Source organism: Phaenicophaeus curvirostris, chromosome 11 (genome assembly GCF_032191515.1).
Source record: "Phaenicophaeus curvirostris isolate KB17595 chromosome 11, BPBGC_Pcur_1.0, whole genome shotgun sequence".
Taxonomy (NCBI): Eukaryota; Metazoa; Chordata; class Aves; order Cuculiformes; family Cuculidae; genus Phaenicophaeus; species Phaenicophaeus curvirostris.
Genome location: NC_091402.1, coordinates 14663407 through 14688379, shown reverse-complemented (window position 1 = coordinate 14688379; position 24973 = coordinate 14663407). Strand labels below are relative to the sequence as shown.

Sequence of the window (24973 nt, the reverse complement as noted above, 5' to 3'; positions counted from 1 at the left end):
AATGAGAAATTTGGGAAGATCACTGCTCAGCGCAGATCAAGGGTCACTCTCTCTGCTACAGGAGATGTGCCACATTTTAATTCAGGGGTGCCACTTTCACCATTAGGAGAGAGGCTGCTGGCTGTAATGAAGACACTGCCAAGAGCCACCTATGAGTGAGACTTGGCGGACAGTCTGCTGTACTGCATCTCATGCTTGCATTCAGCTTTAATATGGAGACTCTCTTCTCCCCCTTTGAATGCTTCATACCGTCCTCTGGTGTAATGCCTAGATGTCCAAAAGAGCCTTGGATAAGAGCCTTGGATCCTGCAACATGCAGTATCTGTTGTATCCACCTTCATTTTAGGAGTGAAAGTAGTTGTAAAAGCCTACACCATGTTATGCAGTCGGTGTAGGTGTCAGTTGTATGAAGTTTAGGATGCAGTAAGATTTCCTGTTGCCTTCCCTGACCCACTCACAAAGGGACAAAAATGCTTATTTCCAGTATTATCAATTCACTAAAATGTCAGCTGGACTTGGGAAGCAATTACAATTCTAGATATGCATGCGAAATTATTTTCAAATGCATCCATGTTTCATTATTTATTGAAAAGTGTAGAAGTCCAGGTGGGATTTGTGGCATGAGCAAGATAAATACGCTGCGTGCAGACATGATTTCTGCAGCTGAAGTGCCGGTATCCCCACCAGGCACTGAGGCAGAAAAATGGCCCTGGTTTTCCACTCATATGTGTACTTTGTACACCCCCTTTTTAGATTTTTTTCTCAGTTCTTTTCCCTAATGGAAATTTACACATCTCCCCAGCCAGCATTCTCCTTGAAAACTGTAGAAATATCCTAGGTGAATTTATTCATCCATCAGTCCTTTCCTGTTCTTTAACACAGAGGAGAGGTCTAAGAGGGGAAGCTGATTCAGCCACAGCAGCATTAGAGGTCAGACCTCTGGATGGTGTAAATTTATATAGCTTTTCTCTGTCAGGTAACTTCAAGAACAGCAGATTATAAACTGCTTCAAAGCATTGCATCAGGCTCCTTTTGAGTTACGATGTCTTGCCTTCATTATCAACATCATGAAGATACTTCAGAATCTGGGAAGCAGTTGAGCTCTTTTCTGCTTTGTGCATTACTGCAGCTAGAATTTCCCTTCCTTCCAGTGAGATGATGCAACAAAAAGCAGGTAGAGACTTTGCTTCAGTGCCCAAGCTCTGGAACATCCTACTTGGTCTGCAGGCACTGAGAGCTTTTCCAACCCAGGCACAGAGCCCAGCAGTCTGGTCCTCCTACCACAATGCGCACTTTTTGGTCATAGAAATACTTTTCCTTTCAGATGTTTCTCTTGAACCGTTAAAGTGTGGCATTGCTCTACAACCACCATCATCTACTAATTCACAATTTCTGGCTCAGATGCAGGCCTGATACTGGGCCCACAGTGCTGAGAGCCAGTGAGAGGAACCTCTATTCCCACCTGCAGAGCAACTGCTGGTCAAATCGTAGGAACTACAAATTGCTACTGGCCAAGCCAATATAACGGTGTTGTACTCCCTTCTCTCCTCCTGCCAATAAACAAAACCTAGAATTTTTGTTACAACTGGATTAGTATCTTTTACACTGCAGCTTTAGAAGATGAACAAATAGCAACAGAAAACCAAGATGGAGATCTAGCAGCTGATCAGCATTTCTTGACCAATTTTAAAATGTTTTCTTTCAAACAGAGCTGTTTAGCTGCACCTTTAAGTCAAACCCTTGACTTTCCTCCAGTCTTTTCACCTTTCTTATCTAAGTGGTTGCTTTCAACCTATTGCAGGTGGCAGAACCATCAGTTTTTTACAGTGAAAGCAGAAACTGATTTCAGTCCTATCATTTCTGAACTACCTCGACTAAGCTGGTTGCAGTAGTCCCCGGTTCCCCAGGGATGCATGGGCTGTTGGATGAGCTGATCTAACTCAGCCTATTCTGTTATACACAGAAAAAGCAAACAGATATTCTGGATCCAAACCAAATTACTGTAGCCTGGATTATTTTCAAGTAGAAGTTAAAGAAGAGAAATCACCCAACATAGCTAATATATACATGTACAGGCAGTTTTTCTCCTGAGTAAACTACTTGCCTGAGGCAGTGGTTTAGCTGACAAGAGATCAGTTTTCCTTCCTTTCACTAGGGTCCTTAAAGGTTAAATGTTCTCAGGCTAATAAAGGCTATCTGGCAGCAGGGCTGAAATGCAGAGAGGACCACAATGTGCATGGGATGTATCCATCTTGCAAAATGGCACTTGATATGCATACAGGATTGCTACAATTGATTTTTGCAGTGGACTCCAAAGTGCATTCAGCCCCTTACTGGAGAGATTTAATACATGGCCTCACCATTTCTGCATCTGCTCACAAAATCCTGGAAGCAAAGCAGAGAACTACCTCTTGTCCCATTTTGCCTTTGGATTACAGTATCACATTTCACAGAGATGTTGAACCCTGCAGAGAACTTTCTTTCTAAGTGCTCTACCAAAATCCTCTGGCTGCTGGCACTGCTGACTCCTTTGAAGGAGGCCCTGGAGATAACTACCTGCTACAAAGGCTTCCAGGTTACTGATCCCAGGTGAACTGGGCTACCTTTCTGTAGCCATGAGACAGGTACCTAAATCTCTTTATTTCCAGAAGTCCTCTAGAATCACTGTTTCCTTTTAGCATTGGCAGGCACTACCAGCATCTCCAAAGCATCACATATCCCAGCACCCTACAGGGAGCCTCATCACGTCATGGAGGGTATCAGATTCTGCTCCAAGAGCCAAGCGTGTGACAAGAAGTGCTCTACATAAACCATAAAATCTTGTTGAAACTAATCCCATATTCCTCCTTGTCTCATGCCCTTACAGGTCCCCATTTCCATCAGAGAATAGAAGTTCTTCAGAGGCATTCCTAGGAAAAAGAAATGTAACTTGTGTGTGTTAGTGATGTGTGCAAACAAAAGAAGCAAAAAATATCAACCAACCTTTGTTGCTGTGGGTTTCTCTTAGTTATTTGTAGGGTTTATTTCAGCAATGTTAGGGATTCGGCCACTGGGCCAAGGGCTCATTTATGGGTGCTCAAAATGTAATGACAAGTTTTATGTTTCAAAACTGTATTTTTATAGCACAGTCACTAACCTGCTGTGCCTCCTGGCCAGCTTGCATTATGCATTCACATGCACACAAAAACACTGGTGCAGGTATAAGCATAAGACAGGAGTGAAACCTGTAGGCTTATCCACCCCTGGATGAGACTGAGTTATGTGGCTGCCATGCCAGATCCTTGAACTGAACAGCATCAATTCACACTTCTGTTCTAAGAAAGTTTGGACCCAACAAGGAATCACATGGTCTCAGTCTGTGGTACTTTCTGTGTTTCAACGTGGGGCTTGGGTGACAGACTTGGAGACCTTCAGATGCCATGACTGATTAGAGTTAGTGAGACTGCAAAAGCGCTTCACATTTGATTAATGGCTTCCCAGGCACTGAGCGTTTTCAATAGTGACATAATTATTTTTTTAATGGATGCTTATAGTGATTACTGTTATGCTGCAGATTTTTTATTAATTATTAGGAAGTTGGCTATCCAGGCAACTGGAATTAAATAATTTGTCTGAGAATTCATTATAATCAAAGGGGCAGGCAATTAATGACTAATTAAATCCACTGAGATGCTGTGGGAAAGGAGTGTTAATCTTGTTGCTCAGCTATGGTGGAAAGTGGACAGATACAGAGCTGTTTGATGTTAATTTGGGAAAGATGACATTTCTATAACACAATAGGTTACTTAAGCACATCAGTAGTGAACTTACTACAGCTATTCTCTTCCCCTTGGCACAATAAGCTGAAAGAACCCTTTGGATTCTTTCCCAGAATTGGGATTCATTTGGATTCTTTTCCAACCTAACCCATTCTGGATTAATTAAGATGACCGAGGACTTTGAAAGGTTGCAGGTTCCTTTGAGTTAGGAAAAGAATCCAGAAAATGGACCAGCTTAGTTGGCTGGAAAGCCTTCGGAGCATACGCTAGCTGAGCATGCAGTTAGATAGGCTCACTTGCACACATCAGGAGCTGGAATAGCACAACACTGCAATTATTTGTGGTACTGAGGCAGGACACATTGTGGAAATCAGACCCAGATAATTAGGAAACACAATACTACTCTTTCAGAAATTTTTATGATCTTGTGTTATCCAGGATGTAGTTAGTGAGTACACTGCAGCTGACAACGTTACTACAGAATAGCCAGGAGACTGAAGACTGCTTTTGCTTGGAGTCAGTTCCTGCTGGTGAGGAGAGAGGAATTATGAAGTTCTTTGCCCAGAGGCAATCCTGCTCCTTATAGAACCTTTCAGCAGGACCACAGTCACACCAACCAGATCCCCAGCGTGCTGAAATCAACACCACTACCTTGACTTAATCAAACTGAAGTGGAGTCCTTAATGTTAAATATGGATCCCCAGTGAAACATACTCTGTTGAGTTGCTCATATCTGGACATTAGCAAGTTTCATGGAAATGAGTTCTTTTAGACTCCTTAATTACTCCATGTACTTATAAAACTTAACTAGACAGAAGTCAAAGTCATGAGAAATCATAGAATCATAGAATCATAGAATCATAGAATCATAGAATAAGCAGGTTGGAAGAGACCCACCGGATCATCGAGTCCAACCATTCCTATCAAACACTAAACCATGCCCCTTAGCACCTCGTCCACCCCTGCCTTAAACACCTCCAGGGAAGGTGACTCAACCACCTCCCTGGGCAGCCTGTTCCAGTGCCCAATGACTCTTTCTGTGAAGAATTTTTTCCCAGTACAGCCCAGGGAAGCTCGTAAGATTGTCTCTGACAGCTCAGGGAACAGAATTTGACTTTTTGGCAATAGGTTTCATGATCCTGAGAGAGGAAGATACTCAACCTATCCCATCCTGGTTCAGGGCTGGATAGAAACAGCTTGGCATCTTTCAATGAGCTGTGCGACCTTAGAGGTTTCTTTTTATCAAGCCCCTGCTTCCTTTCACAGCACATTTGGCCACATCACATACAGTGGGGTAGGAGGCCAGGAAATGGTCTCTGAGTGGAAAAAATGTATCTGCCATTTCTGTTAACTCATCCAGCAGAATCACCTTCTCAGCGATTGTTAAAGCAGCTGCGTTTTTTTTCCTGATGAATTGGCTTCTATGGGCAGACAGACAATGTTTTTAATATATCTCTGAAAAAACATTGGTTTTAATAATAACTCACTGTTTGCAGAGTATCGTGTGAAAAAATACTTTCACAGCATGGATTTGGCCAGATTGGTTGGACACTAAAACTTTCCTCCACACTAGATCTTGGGCTGAAGCAGAGCTCAGTTAGGAGCTGCTGGAGAACAGCTCCTGGTGGGATGGCCTTAGTCTGACAGGATGCAACCAGGGCTCTAATACCAGCTTTGCTGTGACTAGATGTTTGGGCTTTGTATGTGGTTATGAGCTACCTGACCTTTCCTGAGATCACCAAAAGCCCTTTTTCAGACTTCTTTTGCCTCTCAGGATGCAGTGTTAGCATACCCATAACACGTGGTAGATTCTGTCTTAAATCAAAGTTGCTTGGTCTCCTAATAATGATGTATTCTAGTGAGCCTTCTGGTATGCACTACTGATCTCATAGCATAACATGGGATAGCATAGTATACCTCATATCAATATTGCCTCTCCTGGCTTCAAAGTCAGCAAATCTAAGTATATTCAGTTACAAAGTCTTCCTACAAGTATTTTTAATACTTGATGTAGAACTAATACATGAATTGAGGTACTTACTGGAAAAAAATGAGCACGAGTAGGCTGCCCAGCAATAAAAGAGAAAGCTACAATCCCCTAGCTCACCTTCACACGCACATGAAAAAAGGGAGGGTCAGATAAGGACAGATAGTATTTTCATAAGGAAGGAAGCTTTGCGATCTCCTAGTCTGCAGCTGAACAAGTCATCAGGAGCTTTCAAACCTCACAGTTCATGTGAGCTGATGTATTGATGATTTTCTCTTGTTCTTACTCTCACCCCTTTTTTCCTCATCTTGTGCAATAAAAATTCCATGCACTTCATGGCTTATAAGGATGGAAAAGGAAAAAAGATTGGAAAAGGCACTCACAGAATTAATTTCTAAGGGGTTGTATATGGATGCCCTGTTTCTGCTGTCATCATGAGTTGAGATGCACGTAGATTTCTAATTGTTCACTTATTTTCATAGAAAAACTGTGATTCAAATACTTTGTCTATGAAGACCTGAATAGCAGAAATAGGAAATTAAACAGTAAGAGCCCAGCCTGACCCTGATGAAGGAACACACAGAGTCATCACCTTACAGGGAATACAGGGGAGAATTAAACCCGTAACAGTTCTGCAGGACCATATTCAGGCAAACACTGGACACTATAATAATGCTTTTCAGCTACTTGTGCTCTTAGCTGCTCTGGCCACTGCCCACGAGGAGGAGATGTGTCTGGCAGGAGCAGGCAGGGGAAAGAGCAGTGGCTGGCAGGAACCTGAAAAGGGCCAGGGCACCACAGGGGTCAAAGTCTCTCGAGTGCATCCAAGCACCAGCAAAGGCTTCTTTACAAGTCTGAAGCACAGAAGATGGATTCTGTAGGAATTGAGCTTTGACCTGAAAACATTCTAGCATCCAGAGCTCTGGATGATGGAGAGTTTAAGCAACGTTTTGCAAGCGAAATATTTGCTCTCTGCTGTTGAGGTGACTTTGTAATGCCAGGGGATCTAAGATCAAATATCATTGTATTTTCAGATGGAGGTTTTATTCCTCACTTCCAAGTCAAAGCTGGGGAAACATTTTGCCATGCATTCTTCAACAGGTGCCCTATTACGTACCAGAGCTGGCTACATTTTAATATAGAGGAAACTACTGCTGTGCTCACATAATTTACAAACCACTCCACGATCACAACTATTCCTAAGATGAGGAAAAAATGCCTCAGGTTTCATAAGGAAAATGATTTGTTCCATAGCTTAAATTTACAGCTTCCTTCTCTTCTTTAAGTTCAGATTTGGAGATAAGTGTTGCAAATTTTAGCACAAGACACGTAGCCGTTGATGTTTTTCATGTCAAGCTATTGGATTCAATGAAATGATGAGAGAATCTCATCCTTCATTTTTAAAAATTATGTTTCTGGTTAAGAAACACAATAAAAATGAGACCAACTACACCCAGAAAAGCAGGGGAAAAAGCGCAAGGTAAATAAAAAGATACCAAACTCACTGTGTGCGTAAGGGTCGGATGGCTTGGTCATGTGAAATGTTCAGTTTTGGCTTAACAGCATTGTGGAACAGAGATGAAACTGTGTATGAGCTAGTGGATGGAAGAAAACATACACTATGATTTCCTTACTACTGAGCACACTTTGTCACTATTGATGGCATATTTTACAATACCTAGAAAGCATAGTTTAGGAGTGAAGAAATTGTAATGATAATTTCAGAAAAGAGACTTTAAGTCTGCCTGCCTAATTTTTGTATTGTTGTTCGCAGGATTTCTATGAAGGTATCTTGAAAGTGCTTGGAGAAGAAGATGAAAATGAACAAGAAGTTAAACTCAAGCAGGGCTTAAGTGAGCTCCCTGAAATTTATGAATTACACCAAGACATCCTGGGGGAACTGGAAGAAAGAGTCCTTGAATGGTAAGTACGGAATGGCATGGTTTGATGGCCTTAACATATTCTCCACAGCAGGTGGGTGAACTCGTCAGTGTTGTCTTGACCTCACTAGCTTGGAGACTGGGATTCCAGCAGAGATGAAAGCACTAGCACCTGAACTACTTTGGCAGATTTTGCATACAGGCAGGAAGGAAGCCAATGTTGAGGCTGTCAGGCTATGAAACCAAATACTAAAACATTTGTGCAGTGCACAGCCCATGACTCTGAAATGGCCCCGTCAGTCAGTGTGAGGACAGCCTGGCTTACACCCATTGCCCCTGGTGCCAGTTCATCGTCATCACCAAGCAGCTTCACACTGATGGCCTGGAGTTCACAGACTCATGCCATGGGAGGCAGGAACAGCAGACATCAGGACTGATCGTAAAGGAGGTTATCTGCCTACAGAAATCTGCATAGCAAGTGTAAAGCTCTCAGATAAGGGACCCCTCCTTGCTCCCAGCACCAAGGCAGCGCTCTGCACAGGCAAGGTTTCCAAGGCAAACAGACACTGTCAGCCCACTGAGTGACTCCACCTAAGCCAAACATCCTCACTGGGCGAAGTCTTTCCATGACAGAATACGACCATGCCAAGGATGGACAAAGCTCCAACCTCCATTCAGTTAAGGAAACTTCTGACTTAGGCCAGCCTGCCAGGCCCTAGTCTATCAAAATGCTGGAATAAGAATGTTGAAGAGAAATTACCCCTCAAGATCAAGCTGGCCAAAGCTAGAGCTGCCAGAGCAGCCCCTGGTGCAGACTGAACTACTCTGGTTCTGAGAGCTTATGATGGACCACGCGGCCCCAACTCCTCCTCCCCGCTGGACTCAGAAGGCAGCAGTCACTGGCAGAGGGTGATGCCATCCTGGCACTGCCACCAAGCAATTGAGGAAGTCAGTTCGATCAGAAGAACTTTTCAGTAACAGTCCCAATTGCAGGGCACAGCCCTCCTTGTCAGCTCTGCACTTTCAAGTCAAAGCACACAACAAGAAAATAAAAGGCTAAAGGGAACTGCATGTGGTCCGTGTCCACCAAGGGATGGTTACAAATGGCAGAAAGACTAAAAAATTTCATCAATGATTTATTATTTATACACTCATAACGCAAAGAGTAGTGGTGTTTCCAGCTGGAATCTAAAATGACTTGTGACCTAAAGAAGTCACCGCATTATTGTCTTGCGTCATTCTTGTGCATGCTGCCTGTTTCTTAAGACAAAAGAGGCATAGGTGGACATGCCTTAAGATTCTGTCCAGAACTACCCTGTGACACTGGGGGAAAAGGAGGGCACTACTGCAAATTCTGCCAACACAACAGAATGGTACATGGCACAGAGCTGCTCTCATACAGGTTTCCAGGTCACCACCACCCTTGAACCTTCCAGTAAACCCTTCCCTGTGCCTTTGCTGAAACTCTGTTGATCTGACAACCGTGGGAACTCATGTTCCTCTCTTAACTATAGTCACTCTTTTGTGATCTCAAATTTTGCCTGTTCTTTCTTTTAACACGCTTGATAAATATTTCAATATGCTCAGCACTAGGTGCTGAGACAAATGAAGATGGGGCAGTGCTGAGAAGGGGGCAGTGAAGGATATCTGAGCATATGATGTTACAACTAAAGATGTTGTATTGTGCTTACAACCAGTGCGCAAAGCACTGTAGCAGCTGGAAGGTTTGTTTGGAAAAGTGGAACTATATCCAGAAATGAGGCATCCTACCCACTAGGGACACAGTGCTGTCAAGACAAAGGCACAGCCAAAGGATCAGCCCTTCATCGTGCTCATTGTCCAGCAGCCTGTTTTGTATGTCAGTGCCCAGAATGTCAATGAAGTGCTCCCTCTCTCCTGCCATTTAACCTAGGCTTTAGCTGCACAATGTCCTTAGCCACTGTGCATCTGATACAATGAGAAAGTACAGTTCTTCTTATTTATTTATTTGCTGCTTCTTTTCTTTCTGTGGCCTTAGGGAGGAACACCAGAAAGTTGCTGATATTTTTATCTCCAGAAAATCAAGGCTGAATCACCACACAGCATATATTACACAGTTTGATAGGAATTTGGCTTTGCTAGATGAAACCTGCCTTAAATATCCCCAACTGGCTACCATAATTCAGGAGTTTGAGGTAAGGCTCCCATATTTATTTACATGCACTAATTCATGGTTGTGCCACAGGGCTCACTCAAAGATATTTTTTCTGCAACTCCACCAGCGTTCCCACAGAGTAGCATGGGAGAGCAGTTCTCTTCAAATGTCTTGCTGCTAAAACTGAAGTGAGATGTTCATATGTGCATGATGTGTGTCTGTGTCTGTTGCCCACACACCTTGTGTGTGCATACAAAGTGTGTGTTTGTGTATCTACAGATCTGTGAATATATTTTGCTGAAATACACGCCAACTCAATCACAGGGAGGTGTTTTGCTGTATTTTGCTCAAGTCCATGTCTTGAAATAAGATACTAAAAAGTCACAGGCAGAAGTAGTTTTCAGTCCAAAATGGGACAGCAATGACAAGCTTCACTGAGAGCTGATATCTCTGTCTTCATATAGCAGCCTAAAATCTCTATCCAACCTTTTAAACGGTATTCACTTTCCTCCCTTTTTCCTCTGAGTCCAAACTATTTGTGCATGATGCCCTAGGAAATAAACTGTTTACAGTACTTCTTTATAGTCAGAAAGACAATACCTGCTAGTGAGCTGGGTAAACTGAGAATGGTTCAATGGAATTTGTGCATGCAACTGGTAGGAAACTTCCATAGTACGCATCAGGTGGAGATGATGTCTTGCTGCTGAGCTCACACATCCTTGATCTTTGTGTTTCCTTTCCCTTCCATCGAGGACAGCAGAACTCTGGTGGCAGCCCTCAGAGTATGAAACACCAGCTTTTGAAAGTGGTGCAGCGTATCTTCCAGTATCGTGTGCTGCTCACAGGTAAGTAAAATCACTCTCAAACGTACTCAGTGGAAACCCTCCCATGATGTCCTGTGCCACATATTGATGCCAAGAAAGCTAAAATAGGGCCGAAGCAGTGTGGGATTTCCTGGGAACTTCAGTGTGCTTGATACAAGATTCAGGAAATATCAGGTTGCTTTGGAAAGAGCAGACACTTCTTCAGCACAACCACGCTGAAAGGTCACAAAAAAAGTGTAAAGTCAGGTGCTTTTAGTCATTCCTTCTTGGCTTTTTCCTTCCGTGAATTAAAAGAAGCAGAGTTCAGCCTTATTGCCAAAAAACTCACTTGATTTTATTTATGTCAAGGGCTATTATCAGAGACAGCAGAGGACAGCAGTCCCCAGCAAGGGGACTCTGCACTGCATCCTGTATGACAGCGGCAAGCACTGCCTCCTACTCCATCAACAAAGTACCCAGTACTGCACCCTAAACCCCATGTACAGCACTGCTAAGGCTAGTGAATAAGTTTAAGTCAAAATCCCAGTCCCATTTCTCTGCATTGTAGGAGGCAGGGATCCAAATTTACATTAACAGTACATTTACCGATTTTGCATTTACGATAACACCTTCCCTTTATATCCAGGGCCATGTATATCACTCCCATATGGAGCCTCTCCAAAGGGAGGTTGTGTTCCCTCTGGTGGCTTATACTCTGAAAGCCACAGCAAATCTGGCAAGTCAGTTTTGAGGGGAGGAAGCTTTCTGGATGTGGCCCTCAGAAAGGACTGTGAAGTTCAGGTTTGTAACTAGTGAACTGGTTGGGGAAGGAACTGGTGAAATGTAACAATGAATCTCAGTGTTGTCGAGTAATTTAGTCAGATCAGAACACAAAAGAGCAGGGAACCATAGACATAAAGATGGAGAAATGCTTTGGGAGTGCATATATGTGTGGGTGGAGAGGGATGCAAGATGAGTTATGTGTGGGACAGTAAAAAGGAAGCCATAAACCCTGCCTGTACTCAACAGATGATGAAGGGCAGAGCATAATAGAAGGGACTTCCTATAAACGCAGCAGAACAAAGTGACCATATGAGATTTTTATTCACAGCACAGATTAGCAGCAGTTTCATCTTGCTCCAGACACTTTGATCAAGGATGCAACTCATTATTCACAGTTGGTTTTGCTTTCCTAGTACGAGCAATACAAATGAACACCGGATGCCAATAGCAGGACTTTTTTTCTGTCTGACTTGCTTCTCTCTCTGGGTGTGTCTGCATTAAGGGCAACTTTCCAGAGGTGTGGCTTGCAGCACTTAGTAACCTCACCTGAGCCTTACAGTGTTTTTAGTGCATGCACACAGATATTGCATCTAAGACGAAGGACTTGGCATGTCCCTATCAGAAATGCCCCTACTATGCTCCATTTTCTCTGCCCACTTCTTTAGTCCACAAGGTAAATTACAAACATGAAGCATGGTGTTTTGTGAGAGAGACAGAAGGTTCCAATGCAGCTCCAGTGATCGGATGCCATCTATGCTTGAAGCAATTTGAGTTCCTCTTTGTCCCAGGTACTAGCACTAAATGGGAAAATGGAAGCTTTTGTGCATAGTGAAATAAGGTTTACTGGATCAAGATACTACAGAAAATAGGTTTACTGCTTCAGTTCTTCTCCTTAAGAAACCAAGCCCCACTTTACCTGCTAGGACAGGGTGGGTCTGAAACAGAGCAGCCCTTCAGATTCTCTGGACAACATAAAAAAACCCTGAATTAAAATATGCAAGTGTGCTTGTGTGTTCATAACTGGCTGTTTCTACCAGATAAGGAAGGGTATTTTATGAGGATATTGGTGTGCCAATTACTGCACTACAGCCAAAAGGAGTTGCCTACTCAGTTAAATGTCCATTGCCAAGGACAGAGCCTGCAGCTGTGAGAAGGAACACTAAATATTACCTGATAACACCCCACAACCACTGCCTGCCTGAGTACAGGCAGGTGCTTTCCTAAATGCATGTAAAGCCAGGGAGATTTTGGGATGCCAGGGAGGGCACGGCACTAGAAAGAGAAATATATATGGATAGGATGTTCAAGCAAATGGATATCCATGCACAGCCCCATTGTCAGCACAGAGGCCTAGCTCTTGGATGCAGTATTTAGGAGTCTGTATTCACCAGAAAGATAAGAATGAAGTATTTCAGGATTAGGCTTTTAAAATGCTGGTGCTCAGACACTGCAGTCATAAAGACCCAGACAAAGAACAGACAGATGACCCAAGGCAAGTCATCCAGATTAAACCGACAGGTTAAAGGTTTGTATATAATGCAAATATAATTTCTGTAAATGTAAGTCACATAGTGTGCATTTTACAGAACCTGTGTTCGGAATGTGGTTGAATTCAGTAATAATCATTGAACTCTGCATGAACAGAACCAGGGTCTCCCTCCTGTGTCTATAAAATTCATAGAGCTCTTCTACTATAAATAGAGAAAACCAGTCATTACAGCCAACACCATTCATTCAGATGGGAAAATAGAATTCATTAGAAGAACAATTATTTCTGAAGTGGTGCTACTCAGCAATTCTCTTGGTTGAGAAACAAGGAAATATTTTTGTCATCCTCTGTTTACTCCCTTATACCTGCCAAGTTATGTGATGAATCTAAATTTGTATCAATGCTCTTGTACTGATTCTTTAGCAGTATACACTAAAGTTGAGTTTTGCTTTGGAAAGAGGCTACATACACTTAATTTTTTGGAATAAAGTGATATGGGGCATTACTGTGTATGCCCTATCCCTGGAGGCATTCAAGGCCAGACAGGACGAGGCTTTGAGTAGCCTGATCTGGTGGGAGATGTCCCTGCCCATGGTAGGGGAGTTGGAACTGGATGATCTTTAAGGCCCCTTCCAACGCAAACCATTCTGTGATTCTATGATTAGGAATTTATGTTTTAGCTAGTAGCACTAGCTCCGTATTCTGATTATGTAGCTCCGTATTCTGATTCGTGGATGTCTGTGTTTGATTATTTTCTACAGATTACTTGAATAATCTTTGCCCTGATTCTACAGAGTATGAAGCTACACAAGGTAAAATTAAATGGGCAGAACAAAAATACTGCTTTGCTAACTCTGCTTCTAAAGAGGTACAGGATCTGTACTGTTGGTATCTGGAAGAGAGTTATTTTCAAGAGGTGGTCTTAGTATGTTAGATGTAAGATCTGTACAAACCGATTACTAATTTTGACAAATTATTTACGGCAAGAACCCTATCTTTTTTTCATTGAAATATATGGGCTTCCTTTGTTTTTGACACAGTGAACTTACAGAAGAAGAAATTACCATCTATACAAGAGTTGTGCAGTTCTGCCCCAGTTATGGGGGAAATCCCAGTCTTTGGCTCCATTTACAGTTGGCCTGGTCATTGTTAAGTCAATTGAGATGGCTCCACCTGCTTGTTCTTGTACTGTTACCTGTGGTATACCTGCTGTGCTATGTGAACTTTGGAGAAACCCAGGAGGTTTGACTCGTGTATCTGTACTCTGGATTCCTTAAGCCTAAGGGAACTTGAGAGACACTGCATAAAGATCAGTTGTGCACAATCAAGAATTCAAGTAGCCTCTTCATACAGACATGTCAGAAAGGGATAGATGACCTGTCCTCTCCCTTGCTGCAAGGAGAAACAGATCACCTTAGACTGCCACGTGTTTGGATTGCTAAAGCTGGGTTACATTAATCTCTTCCTACCACAATCTCCAATTATCAAAAATCTGCAACTAGGAAACATCACAAAAAGATGTTGTGCCATGCTAGGTGCTTAAAAGGGACCTTGTGAACTCTCTTGGTCACTAGAAATGTGATGCACAGTTTTGCACAAGAGAATGATGAAGGGAAGGGGAACTGACAGCAATGTGTTGTGTCTTAAATACACTGGGCAGTTGCATTCTGAAGGTGTCAAAGAAGTTAAAGGAGCTGCTGCTAGAGATGTTGCCTGATTATTTTTAAAGATGCCCTTGCAAACAGAAGGGATTTGGGTTATTCTCCTATTTTTTTATGTGATTTATGGTGTTTGTTTTGCTTCATCCCTCAGCTGCCTTATTCATTGTTTCTGAAATCACAGACCGAGCCAATGACAGCATGCTCCAAGCGGTGAGTCCTACCGTGACAGACGGTCTCCCAGTCGATAGTGTCTTCCTGCCCATCTGCTGAAGTGAAGGTGTATCTCCAAATTCTGAAGTCTCCTCTGGGATGAGACTCAAGGGTTTATACAGATCTGGGTTTACAATATTGCAGACGTGGAGTGGGCCTGTGCCCCTTAGTGCAGCTGTACAAGACATAGGTCACTGTAGCAAGCAGCACAAAGGTTGTTTTCCCCTTTGGGGTTGCTGAAATGGTATGTGGGGCCACGAAGTGAAAGACGGGAATTTTCATGGTTCTACTTCTAGCCTGGCCTGGTTTTAGATATGAAATGTTTAAGACATCACAAATGTACTGTTAAAGTTATATTCCGAGCTCATTTACATAATTTTTCCATAATTCTGGAATCCCATTTTACTTCAGAAGAATAGATCATGATTTATAATCTTTGAAAATGGTCATACAACCAAATAGACTGGCCAAGAATTTCATAGATTAGAGCTCACATCTAAATTCAGATTTGGGTATCTAAATAGATTATTTATTTTTCTAAAGAACTGAACATTTTCTGTAAGGCCAGCGTGATTTATTAATATTGCTTACGTGATATTAAGAGCCCTAATTTACTAGCAACGGTAGCGTGAAGGTAGCTGGTCTTATGATCATTTGTTTCCAAGGATCTAGGTCTGAGTTTTGGCTAAGATGATAAGGGTTTTCTATTGACATCAGTAAGAAGCAGTGTTGGGAGGCATAGGAAGCAGCAGAGAGACTGTCAGACACGGGATCCAGCAGGTTCTGGAGGAATTCAACTTGGTGGACCTCTGGGTAATAACTAAAGGCAGTGTCATTCTTTTTGTAATACTAGCCACCCACGCCTGCAGCTAAATTCTCTCCTGAGGTCCATGTTTGCTTTAGCTGCACAGACCTAGCATTCATTTCAAGCAGTTAGAAAGAAGTATTACACCTACAGGCTTTGCAGCCTAATGAAGTGTTCCTTAGTTAGTCCGTAGTTTTAGAGTCATTCTGTAGAGTGTCCTGATTACATTTCTTTTTATGATGAAACTCTAGGCTTGTTAGACCTCAAAAATAGCCATATTACAGCCCAAATTTCTTTTTAAATGCCATTTTTAAGGCATTTAGATTACCAAGTAGTAAGTGCAGTTGCTAAGAAAGATGTTGACTATTTGTGGTTTTTGTTCAACAGCATGAATGTTAGAGAGCTAAGCACCTCATCCCAGGACTCATGTATTTCATTCAGTAGTGTTGGATGAAACACAGGAGTGTTTCTTTCTCAAAAGGTGTTTCATCTTAAGTATTTTATCCTTGCATTGTGCCACAGGGATTTCAAGTGAGTTGGAACATATTATATCTTTTGGGAAGCTTTCACGTTTTATTTCTCATTTGAACACTGCTGAATTTAACATCCTGCATTAGGATTTTGCTGTGCCTTTGCTAAATTAAAGACCTTTTTGGCATTGCAAACATCCTTCCCTATGGTTAATTACAGATGGCATTAAATTCAGTTCTTTATTATTTCATTTGCTGAGCAGAGAGAGGGTTGTTGATAATCACTCAGGCACTGAAACACATAATTCAAGAGACAAACAGAAGAAACACCTGGGCACCAATGCAGATGAAGGGAAGAAATAAAATGTCAGCCTTTCTTAGTAAGAGCTTGTTTTCATATAGGATTTTAAGGTTGAAAGAATGAATGCACAGGAATTCTTAGGGAAAGACACATGCTGGAGGCCACTACGGCTACGCAGCAGCACTGCTGACTCAGCGTGTTCCCTTTAATGCCTTTGCCCTGTGGCTGCAGGGGAAGGGGAGCGCTGGGTGAAGCAGAGCACACAGGCTGTGTGACATGTGAAAACGCGGTAGGTCAGCTAGATGAAGGATGTTTTTTGCAACAGCTTGGGAGGTAAGAATAAAAGAATCTCAAAACCCAAGGTGCCCTTCATCTTTTAAAACTAAAGCTTTCATGCTTTGTTCAGAGAAGTGGAAGCATCTGCTTGCAACAAATGAATCCAAGAGCCAAGAACGTCAGCTTTTGCTTGCATCTGGAAATCTCTGCTGCTCAGGTTTAAAAGCCATGTCTCTGATATGCGTGCCAAGGTCATAAATGGAGCCCGTGTGTTCATGGGCTGTTTCAGAGCACCAGGATCAGTAATGATCTCCTCATGGCCAGCAGCAGACACCTAAGCCTTCTAAATTTGTATCAGAAAGGGATAAGTTGCAGTTGAAACTACTTACTATTTCCTGGATAGAGAAACTTATCTTCGTGGAACTCTCTCCTTCCTCAGCTGATACCTCGAAATTGAGACTAAGGCTCTGAACCTGCTTCTCCTGAACCCAGCGGCAAAATTACCACAGATCAATGTGAAGCCCACCTGGTGGGTTTCTGGTTTTGTGCAGAGGTGATCTCAAGCCACGACAACAGATCAAGATTTTGAGCTTTCTGAAGTTCAAGGTTTAAGGTCGAAATTCAAAATTCAGATCTGCATTTTCACTCAATGAAAACTTAAAAAATCTTGGATCTATTGATTTGTTTTAAGTCTGTTTCTGCTTTTCTCCTCCAAGCTTCTCCACCCCAACTCCATTCTAGCACATCTGCCTCAGTATGTATTCCCCCTTTCATAAAATAACATCAGCCCATTTGCTGTGTTGATGTGGCTCTGTGACAACCCAAACCTTTCAAATTTTCATTTTAAAGAGGGCATTTCTTTCACTTCTCTGGAGTGCTAAGGAAAAGTTCCAAACATGAATCACATGTAGACAAAGCAGCACACTCTGCTTCAGCAAGCAGCCTGAACACCTTTGCTGAGTGTAAACTATCAGCTATGCTGATCTCTTTGGTTGCTTACTCTCAGCTTTATTTAAAGATTCTTCAGGTATCAGCACAAACTATTTTGTCACCAGGCATTGTAGTGGACAGGGTGGGGACAAACGTTGGGAGGGAGGTCTTGGTAGATGAAATGGTAGTTACATTACAGCCAGATGGAATGGTGAAGGAGGAGAAGGAAAGGAGAGATAAAAAATAACAGAAAAGCAAGATACATGTCAACAATGTTCCTACAGACTAATTCTGAGTGATGTTCAGCATTGCTAGCAATAACCAGTAGTTAATTACTACATAAGTGTTATTCCTTTACCAAGACAAAAGAACAGACGTAGATTGCAAGGAGGCTGGGGTATAACAGCCCTAGAGTTTTATCAGAAAAGGAAATGTAATCTGGCTACTCTACGGAATGACTCTGGAACTATGGACTAACTGAGCAAAGTTTTCAATAGGTTTGATTCTGATTTTTTATCTCCTCAGGCAAAGCGCTGATAATCATACTTTTCCATTATTAAAGCACTCTTTGTACCAAAATAATAAATATTTCTTCATAAAACTGAGATCTTGGGAGAAGTTTCCACAGAAATCTCAGAGCCTTAGGGACACCTGCATCAGAGGCTGAGAACTGTAAGAGCTCAGTTCTTAACAGATCAAGGCCAAGCATCATTTTCTGGCCCCTGTGCTTCCTTAGATTTCACTCAGAATTATGGGAGATTTGTATGAATACTTTTTTGAAGTTAGAAGTCTACATAAGTGGCCAAAATCAAACTTGCTGTGTTGCATCACCATGAAATGATTTTATCTCCACTAAGCCATACTTTAACTTGCAGAGCATCACCATATCACCTGAGTTTTACAGAAGTCACAGACTGCATAATAACCACTATTAAGAGTGTCCATTGGTAACAACTTCATCGCAAATTCCATATAGATTTTTACACTTCACTTTTTATGCTGTCATGAGAACACATCTGCTGGTTTTCAAAACTGTAGTCTGGAAGAGATGAAGGAAAATTTCCTCTCGCATATGTGTGAATGCTGTGGGTTGTGTGAAGGTGCAGGCTCATGAGAATTAAAGTTCAATATTCTGCTGAATCAGAGGTTGTCCTGAATTAATATCCCATCCACAAAACCCATAACCAGCAGTTCTTCCCTTTCTCTCAGATTTTAAGAAAAACAAAGACTTTAAGAGGTTACGCTAATTACAGAACAAACTGAGCAATGCTGCTCAAGACAGAGTGTTAATAACTTGTCATGTACATGGTTGAAGATCTAAGCAATAATTTAGACATGGCATGTACCTGGAAGGAGGAAGATTTCTGCTGCCACTTATCAACTCATCAAACTACACTCCAGAAAGCTGGCAGGAGCATGTGGTGATCTACATTTTTCTGCAGCATAGCAGTGATTCATTATTAGCTTTTTTTGTTTTACGATGATAACACTCTTAGCAGTTTTTCCCTGGGAACTATTAACCCAAGATTTGCAGACACATTATGATGTTAACTATCTCCACAGCATTTCCATCAAGTAGGAAAATATTATCCACAATTTACAGATGTGCAAACAGAGGCATAAGGCCATCACTGCGTAGCATTGTCTGTCTGTAACTCTAGGAGACATTCACTACTTGAACCAAGCAGGGTTTGTATTGCTCTCTGAACTTCTACAGTCTGTTAGAGGCTCTGAGATGCTAAGAGTTATTAATCATTGTTGCTATTAACAGCTGGTGAATTCCTTGAGGAGGTCTTCCTCCTGCATAGACATAATTATAATATGATGGAAGCTGCAGTTCACTGCTAAAATGGCCAGAGAAGGATTTCAGGCATCCACATCTGCAGTACTAGTTGGGTGGAGCCTGGTTTTCATTTTTTAATCATAGCTTGTGAAGGATATTTGAAAGAAGAATGGTGATAGTTTTAAGGAGAATGTAGAAAACTATATAAATAGGGAGTTTTAGGGGAACTGTAGGAAAACTATACCTCCCTCAGCTGCCCATGTTCCCAGATAAATCACTCTCCATCACATGTGATGGCTGTTTGACTTCCTGCAGGAAATGAGTTCGATACATCTCTGTCCATTTCCTGGTGAACATGTGTCCATATTGCAAACATCAGCATTACAACAGGAGCCTCTGCCAACAGACCTAAGGAAAGCTAAAGTGCATCTGAGCTGCAGCAACTTCTCTCACTCTTGCAGAAACCCTGCTGAGCAGCGCTAGCATTGGCCACGGGTGCACTCACAGGAGGGCATTGCCTTTTCCATGCATGAAGAAGGGGTTTCTATTGTGGAAGCTGTCAATTTGACAAGTTTTGCTGGAGCTAGAATACCCTTTAGTGATGGGAAAGTCCTTTGCAAATGTCTTTCGCAAATGTCAGCTGTTCCATGATCCCTGGTATTTTCTGTGCTATTAGTTTATACATTCTGTTTCCATTTTGTTGGCATTTAGTATTTTAGAAGTGACCTGAAAATTTCCATTTGTTACTTCCTGCATTGCAAAAGAGATACTTGAGGGCTGAAATCCTTGAAAATGTGCCAACTGCCTGTTACACTGCATGATCACAATGCAGGTCAAGGTTTGTAGGTGTTTCCATATGTTTAATATGCAGTTACTGATTAAGAACTAAACTTAACATCATGCTAAACAAATATAATGTTTCACCGGGGCAGTAACATATGGAGGTATTTCAGGCTTATCTCAAAAAGCAAGCTGAGATAGGTACATTAATTGTGTTAGCTGAAATGCAGGGTAAATTAGCCTTGACAGACCATCATGTTGACATGGATATGCTCCTTCTGGTATCTGTGATAGCCTTCTTAATTAGCTGATTCTGTAGACAGCACTGATTTGTATCAGGCAGATACATTGTACAATCTAATCAAGTCTAACTAAGCTCAGGGGTATCTTAGTGCCAATTAATGGAGCATAGGAAAACAGACCATTATCTGTCATTGTAGAAAACTGTAGTCAAAGGCTGCTGGCTCATGAAGGTCTATCAAATATGGTCCTTAGTCTGTAGTTTATCAGGGTGCATAACTGAAGATTCAGGATACAACAACTACCTTAGACAAGGGACTCCTAATTTTCAGACATCCAGGGATGACTCATCGCTGCTGTGCAGCCCATTCTACTGTTCTGATCAGATAAAACCACAGCTGAATCCTATGCACAAGCCTTGGTTTTAGCAGCCTCACCTGCAAAGTGAGGCAGTTAATAGGAACACAGTTCGACAATGAACTTCCTGATTTTTGCAAAGCATCAAAAGAGATGCAGCTTCATTGCCGGCTTACTAGTTAACTTTCTAAACCCCCCATGCAAAGCCATTAATCCATTATCACAGAATATAAATCTCTAGATAATCCTAGCAACAGTCTTAGAGTATCAAAGCACGCTTTGGATTATCCTTGTCATGCCACTAATGCACAGGCCTTTGGAGCAGATACTAGACTTTGTCTCTGCTCACAGTTTATTAGTTCCCAGAGCAAGAAAGACAGCAAGGAGGCCAATGTATATGTACTGTATGGCCTTAGAAGGCCCTTTTGAAGGTGAAACAAGGCAACAGAGGTAACAGGTCTGTAGAAGGCCACAGCAGATGTGAATGCAGGTAATGAGGTTTTCTAAAACCTACAAGGATGGAAGAAGACTTTCTAGGTGTAAGATCCCTGAGCTCAGTTCTCTGTGAAACCTAATTCTGTAATACTACCTTTAGAGATGGTGAGAAGGGGTGAGGGAAGGTTTGCCTGCTTGTCTAAAGAATGGTCAGCACTCAGTCTCTAAACATTGTTTCTCTCCCTCAGGAAAACTTGCAGAAGCTGGTACACATTGAGCACAGTGTGAGAGGGCAGAGCGGCCTCCTCCAGCCAGGAAGGGTGAGTGCTGCAGGCAGACCTATGCTGATAAGGGCATTGTTTCCGGCCAGCTATATCTCTGATTGTGTGGATGGCCAGATTTCAGACGTCTACAGGTGTTGTTTACTGAGCTGCTGTGATAAGAGTTGGAACACTGGTTTGTGTAAAAAGCCATCGCTCTGGCACTGCAAAAAGAGAGACACTCCAAAATATTTCTCTCTTGAGTTCTGCAACTCTAAATTTTCCTCCAGTACAATATCTTTAGCAAAACTCATGAAGCAATTTTCAAGGCATGCATACTTGTAGCACAAGAATCCTCATCAGCCAGATACTGCAGTCAGCCTCTATATTTTCCCTAAAACGAGTATTCTCACTTGCCCTTGCAGGGTAATGCTTTAACAAATTCTGCAAAGCCCAGCATGCAGAATTTACACGATTGATCTCTTCGAATATAAATTAGTCTGGAGTGGAAAACTACACCAGATTCTGTTCTCCATCTGGAAAGAGTAGATGACTATTAATCTACTGATGTAGATCAATTATTCTAGACCTTTTCAAATGTTACTGCAATCAAGTCCTAGTGTGCAGGCTTAGCTGCTTACTTGCATCATCCTATCTACATAGTATTGTGTTTGCAAACATGTACGGGTTATGTACACAGGCATAGTTACGTGGATGTAGTGTGCTGAGACCCTAGGTTTCACCTTTTCTTTTTGCTCTGTCTATTTTAGAGGATTTTTAAAGACAAGAGTTCCTTTCTGAAGCCCATTACACGAGCTTTGCAGTCTGTGCCAGTCACTCCTGAGCACAGTGGGCTGAGGACAAGTGGCTTTCCAGCCCGTTCAGTACTGATACAAATGTAAGAGCAGCTGGGCTAACCCAGGCAAAGACTAAGCCAGATCATAAGGAATAAGGCTAGAAGCAAGTGCTGAAGTATTGCTCTCTTCCTGTGCTTATGAAAGCAGTTAAAGTAGCTGTTTCCACAGAAGGAATATTCTCTTTTCTTAATAAGATATGAGAAGTCTCAGGATTACAATCTGCTCTTTTCTTCTTCAGGTCTTTGTTAAAGAGGGAACGCTGATGAAAGTCTCCGGCAAAAACAGGCACCCTCGGCATTTGTTCCTGGTAAGATTTCTTTTACATTTTTACCATCTGTCTCATATCTTCTCCTGCACTTCTACAGTCCTGAACCTTGGCAGAAACTTTCAGGCTGCAAATCATTCAACCATGAGCAGGGATGTGGTGTCAGTTTTGGTTGCTAACAGGGCTGTAGCCTTTTCACATGTCCCATTGGCCCTGCATACAGGGGCATGGGCCATGCAGCCAGCCATATGTGCCACAGCTACCTACAGCCTTGACTAGGCCATAGTTCTGCAAAGGAGTGCAAGTTTCTAAGGTGATCAGGAGGATGGGAGCTCCTGAATGCTGTCAGCTATTAAGCTTCACACTTGGAAGTCAGGGACCCTAAAGCCTTATGAGATCTGATTAGAAGCCACAGAGAACACCCTACTGCTAAAGTTTATGAAAGCTTTCTTTGGACTCACTTGGGAGAGATTTGTATCCTGAAGCTCAAGGACAGGGTCTCAGTTCTTGCTGTCCACACCTATAAATTACATGATAACTGTGTGCATTGTGTCAGAGTAGTCCCTCTGAACATGCCCCTCCAGTTTCCTATTAAGTCGAAAGAGAGAAGTGTCTCTTGGCAGATGGAGACTTTACAGTAGCCAATGTCCTGTTGTTAGTTGATGCTCTCAGTATTCAGAAACAGCAGGTTTTTTCTTCCCTTCAGTCAGAAAGGCAAACTGTGACCAAATATGCTGTCATGCAAAGTATGTGGTGGAGCTAGACTAAACCATAGTGGTCACTTTCAAAAACCAAAATCTGCTTTCCAGCTCTACCACACTACAGATGCAATCACGTCAGGCTTTCTCTATTACATCCCTGTTGGGGTGGGGCAGAGTTGATTGGATCTTGGTAAGAGCTTGAAACTTATTGGCAAATATCTGCCTTTGGGTTCAGGGAAAGCTGGTTCAGGTTCAGGGATGAGCTCTTTGCCAGGGAGTGCAGGGATAGGACAAAGGGAAGCAGTTTCAAACTGAAAGAGGAGAGATTTAGACTGGATATTAGTAAGAAATTTTTCACTGTGAGGGCGGTGAGGCACTGGGACAGATTGCATGGGGAATTCATGTCTGCCTCATCCCTGGAGGTGTTCAGGGCCAGGCTGGATGGGGCTTTGACCCATGACAGGGGAGTTGGAACTGGGTGGGCTTTAAGGTCCCTTCCAACTCAAACCACTCTATGATTCCCTACCCTGAAAGCTTCTCAGGTTGCAAAGCAATGCCATATATGGTGAAATTGCAGGAAACTAAAGCACTGTGGAATATGGCAATTGGATGGATAAGAATGTGTCCTAATGTATTAAGCAAAAAAAACCCTTTCAGAACTGGCTTCACATAGAATCATAGAATCATAGAATAACCAGGTTGGAAGAGACCCACCGGATCATCGAGTCCAACCATTCCTATCAAACACTAAACCATGCCCCTTAGCACTTCATCTGTCACTCAAAAAGCTCACCATAACCTGACACGTATGACATTTGGGTTAACTTCGGATGAAATGAGAGTATTTACCTTAGTGTAACAGATTAAACAGATTTTTACACAAACAGCATCTTCGGAAGTTCTTAGTAACTGAAGCTGAGTCAAGCCCAGGACCTGGAGAGAATTTCAGTGGAGGATAACCCTGAGAATTTAACCTCTATACATCCTGGGAGACAAACCCACCAAACTAAGGCTGTAGTTAGAATATGTTATAAAAATTGAGTATGTTCCAGACTCCTACTTGGCCTGTGAGTTCAGGGTGTGCTTTGGTGGTGTGTGCTTGTGCTCTGTATATATGCTCATGAGGAGTGTTCCATGACTGTGCACAGCCCATATAGGCATGCGTGTGTAGGACACATACTTAGGGGCTTTTGATGGGCCTGTGTTTTGGGGGGGGGTGGTGTTGTGTGTATCACAAGGTTACTTGAGCTGCCTGTTTTGTGCAGGCTGATGGCATTGTTGAATCTGGTGTTTCCTGGCAGGATGTTTGGTGAGTTTTGCTGTGCGCCTGTTTCCTGAGTCCAGTCTCTGTTTACAAGGATGTTGGGGCCTCTTTGCAGTACAGTATGGGCTGCTGACACTGGCAAGCCCACTGACCACCCCCAACTCAGACACTGTCTCTTATCTCACTTTTCCAAGAATTTCTCTACAAAGGCTGCTTGTATTGCAAGTGGGGTGTGGGAAGCTGCTATCAAATGGGAGACTGTTTAATGCTCTAGCTGGCAGGGCTGGAGTATAGGAGTCACAGATTGGGAAATGCAGCCCCAGCACACATTCAAGCTGCTCTGCTGACACTCAGGGGATTTTTAACACAGACTTGAATAGAACAACATGGGTTTCATAATAAACTACCCTTTAAAACATTCAGAAAACCCAAACACATGGTAGAAGCTATTAGACAGGGAATACATTAGATATTGATGCCAGCAGTTCAGCAGGGCATAGATAAACTTGTTTGGATCAATAAATTTGGACACTGTAGGTTAGAA

The 24973-nt window shown here is 42.4% G+C and overlaps 1 protein-coding gene across 2 annotated transcripts in view; it reads left to right on the top strand.

Moving 5' to 3' along the window:
* Positions 1 to 24973, top strand: part of FGD5 (FYVE, RhoGEF and PH domain containing 5) — a 92929-nt gene that overhangs the window by 49200 nt on the left and 18756 nt on the right. The window contains exons 6-12 of one of the 2 annotated variants that reach the window (XM_069866033.1): positions 7520 to 7668; positions 9643 to 9799; positions 10520 to 10604; positions 13596 to 13646; positions 14647 to 14705; positions 21331 to 21402; positions 22438 to 22506. In XM_069866033.1, coding sequence (XP_069722134.1) covers positions 7520 to 7668; positions 9643 to 9799; positions 10520 to 10604; positions 13596 to 13646; positions 14647 to 14705; positions 21331 to 21402; positions 22438 to 22506 — 642 coding nt within the window. Of the gene's footprint in view, positions 1 to 7519; positions 7669 to 9642; positions 9800 to 10516; positions 10605 to 13595; positions 13647 to 14646; positions 14706 to 21330; positions 21403 to 22437; positions 22507 to 24973 lie in introns of both variants that reach the window. The other variant, XM_069866032.1, reaches the window with a different exon arrangement.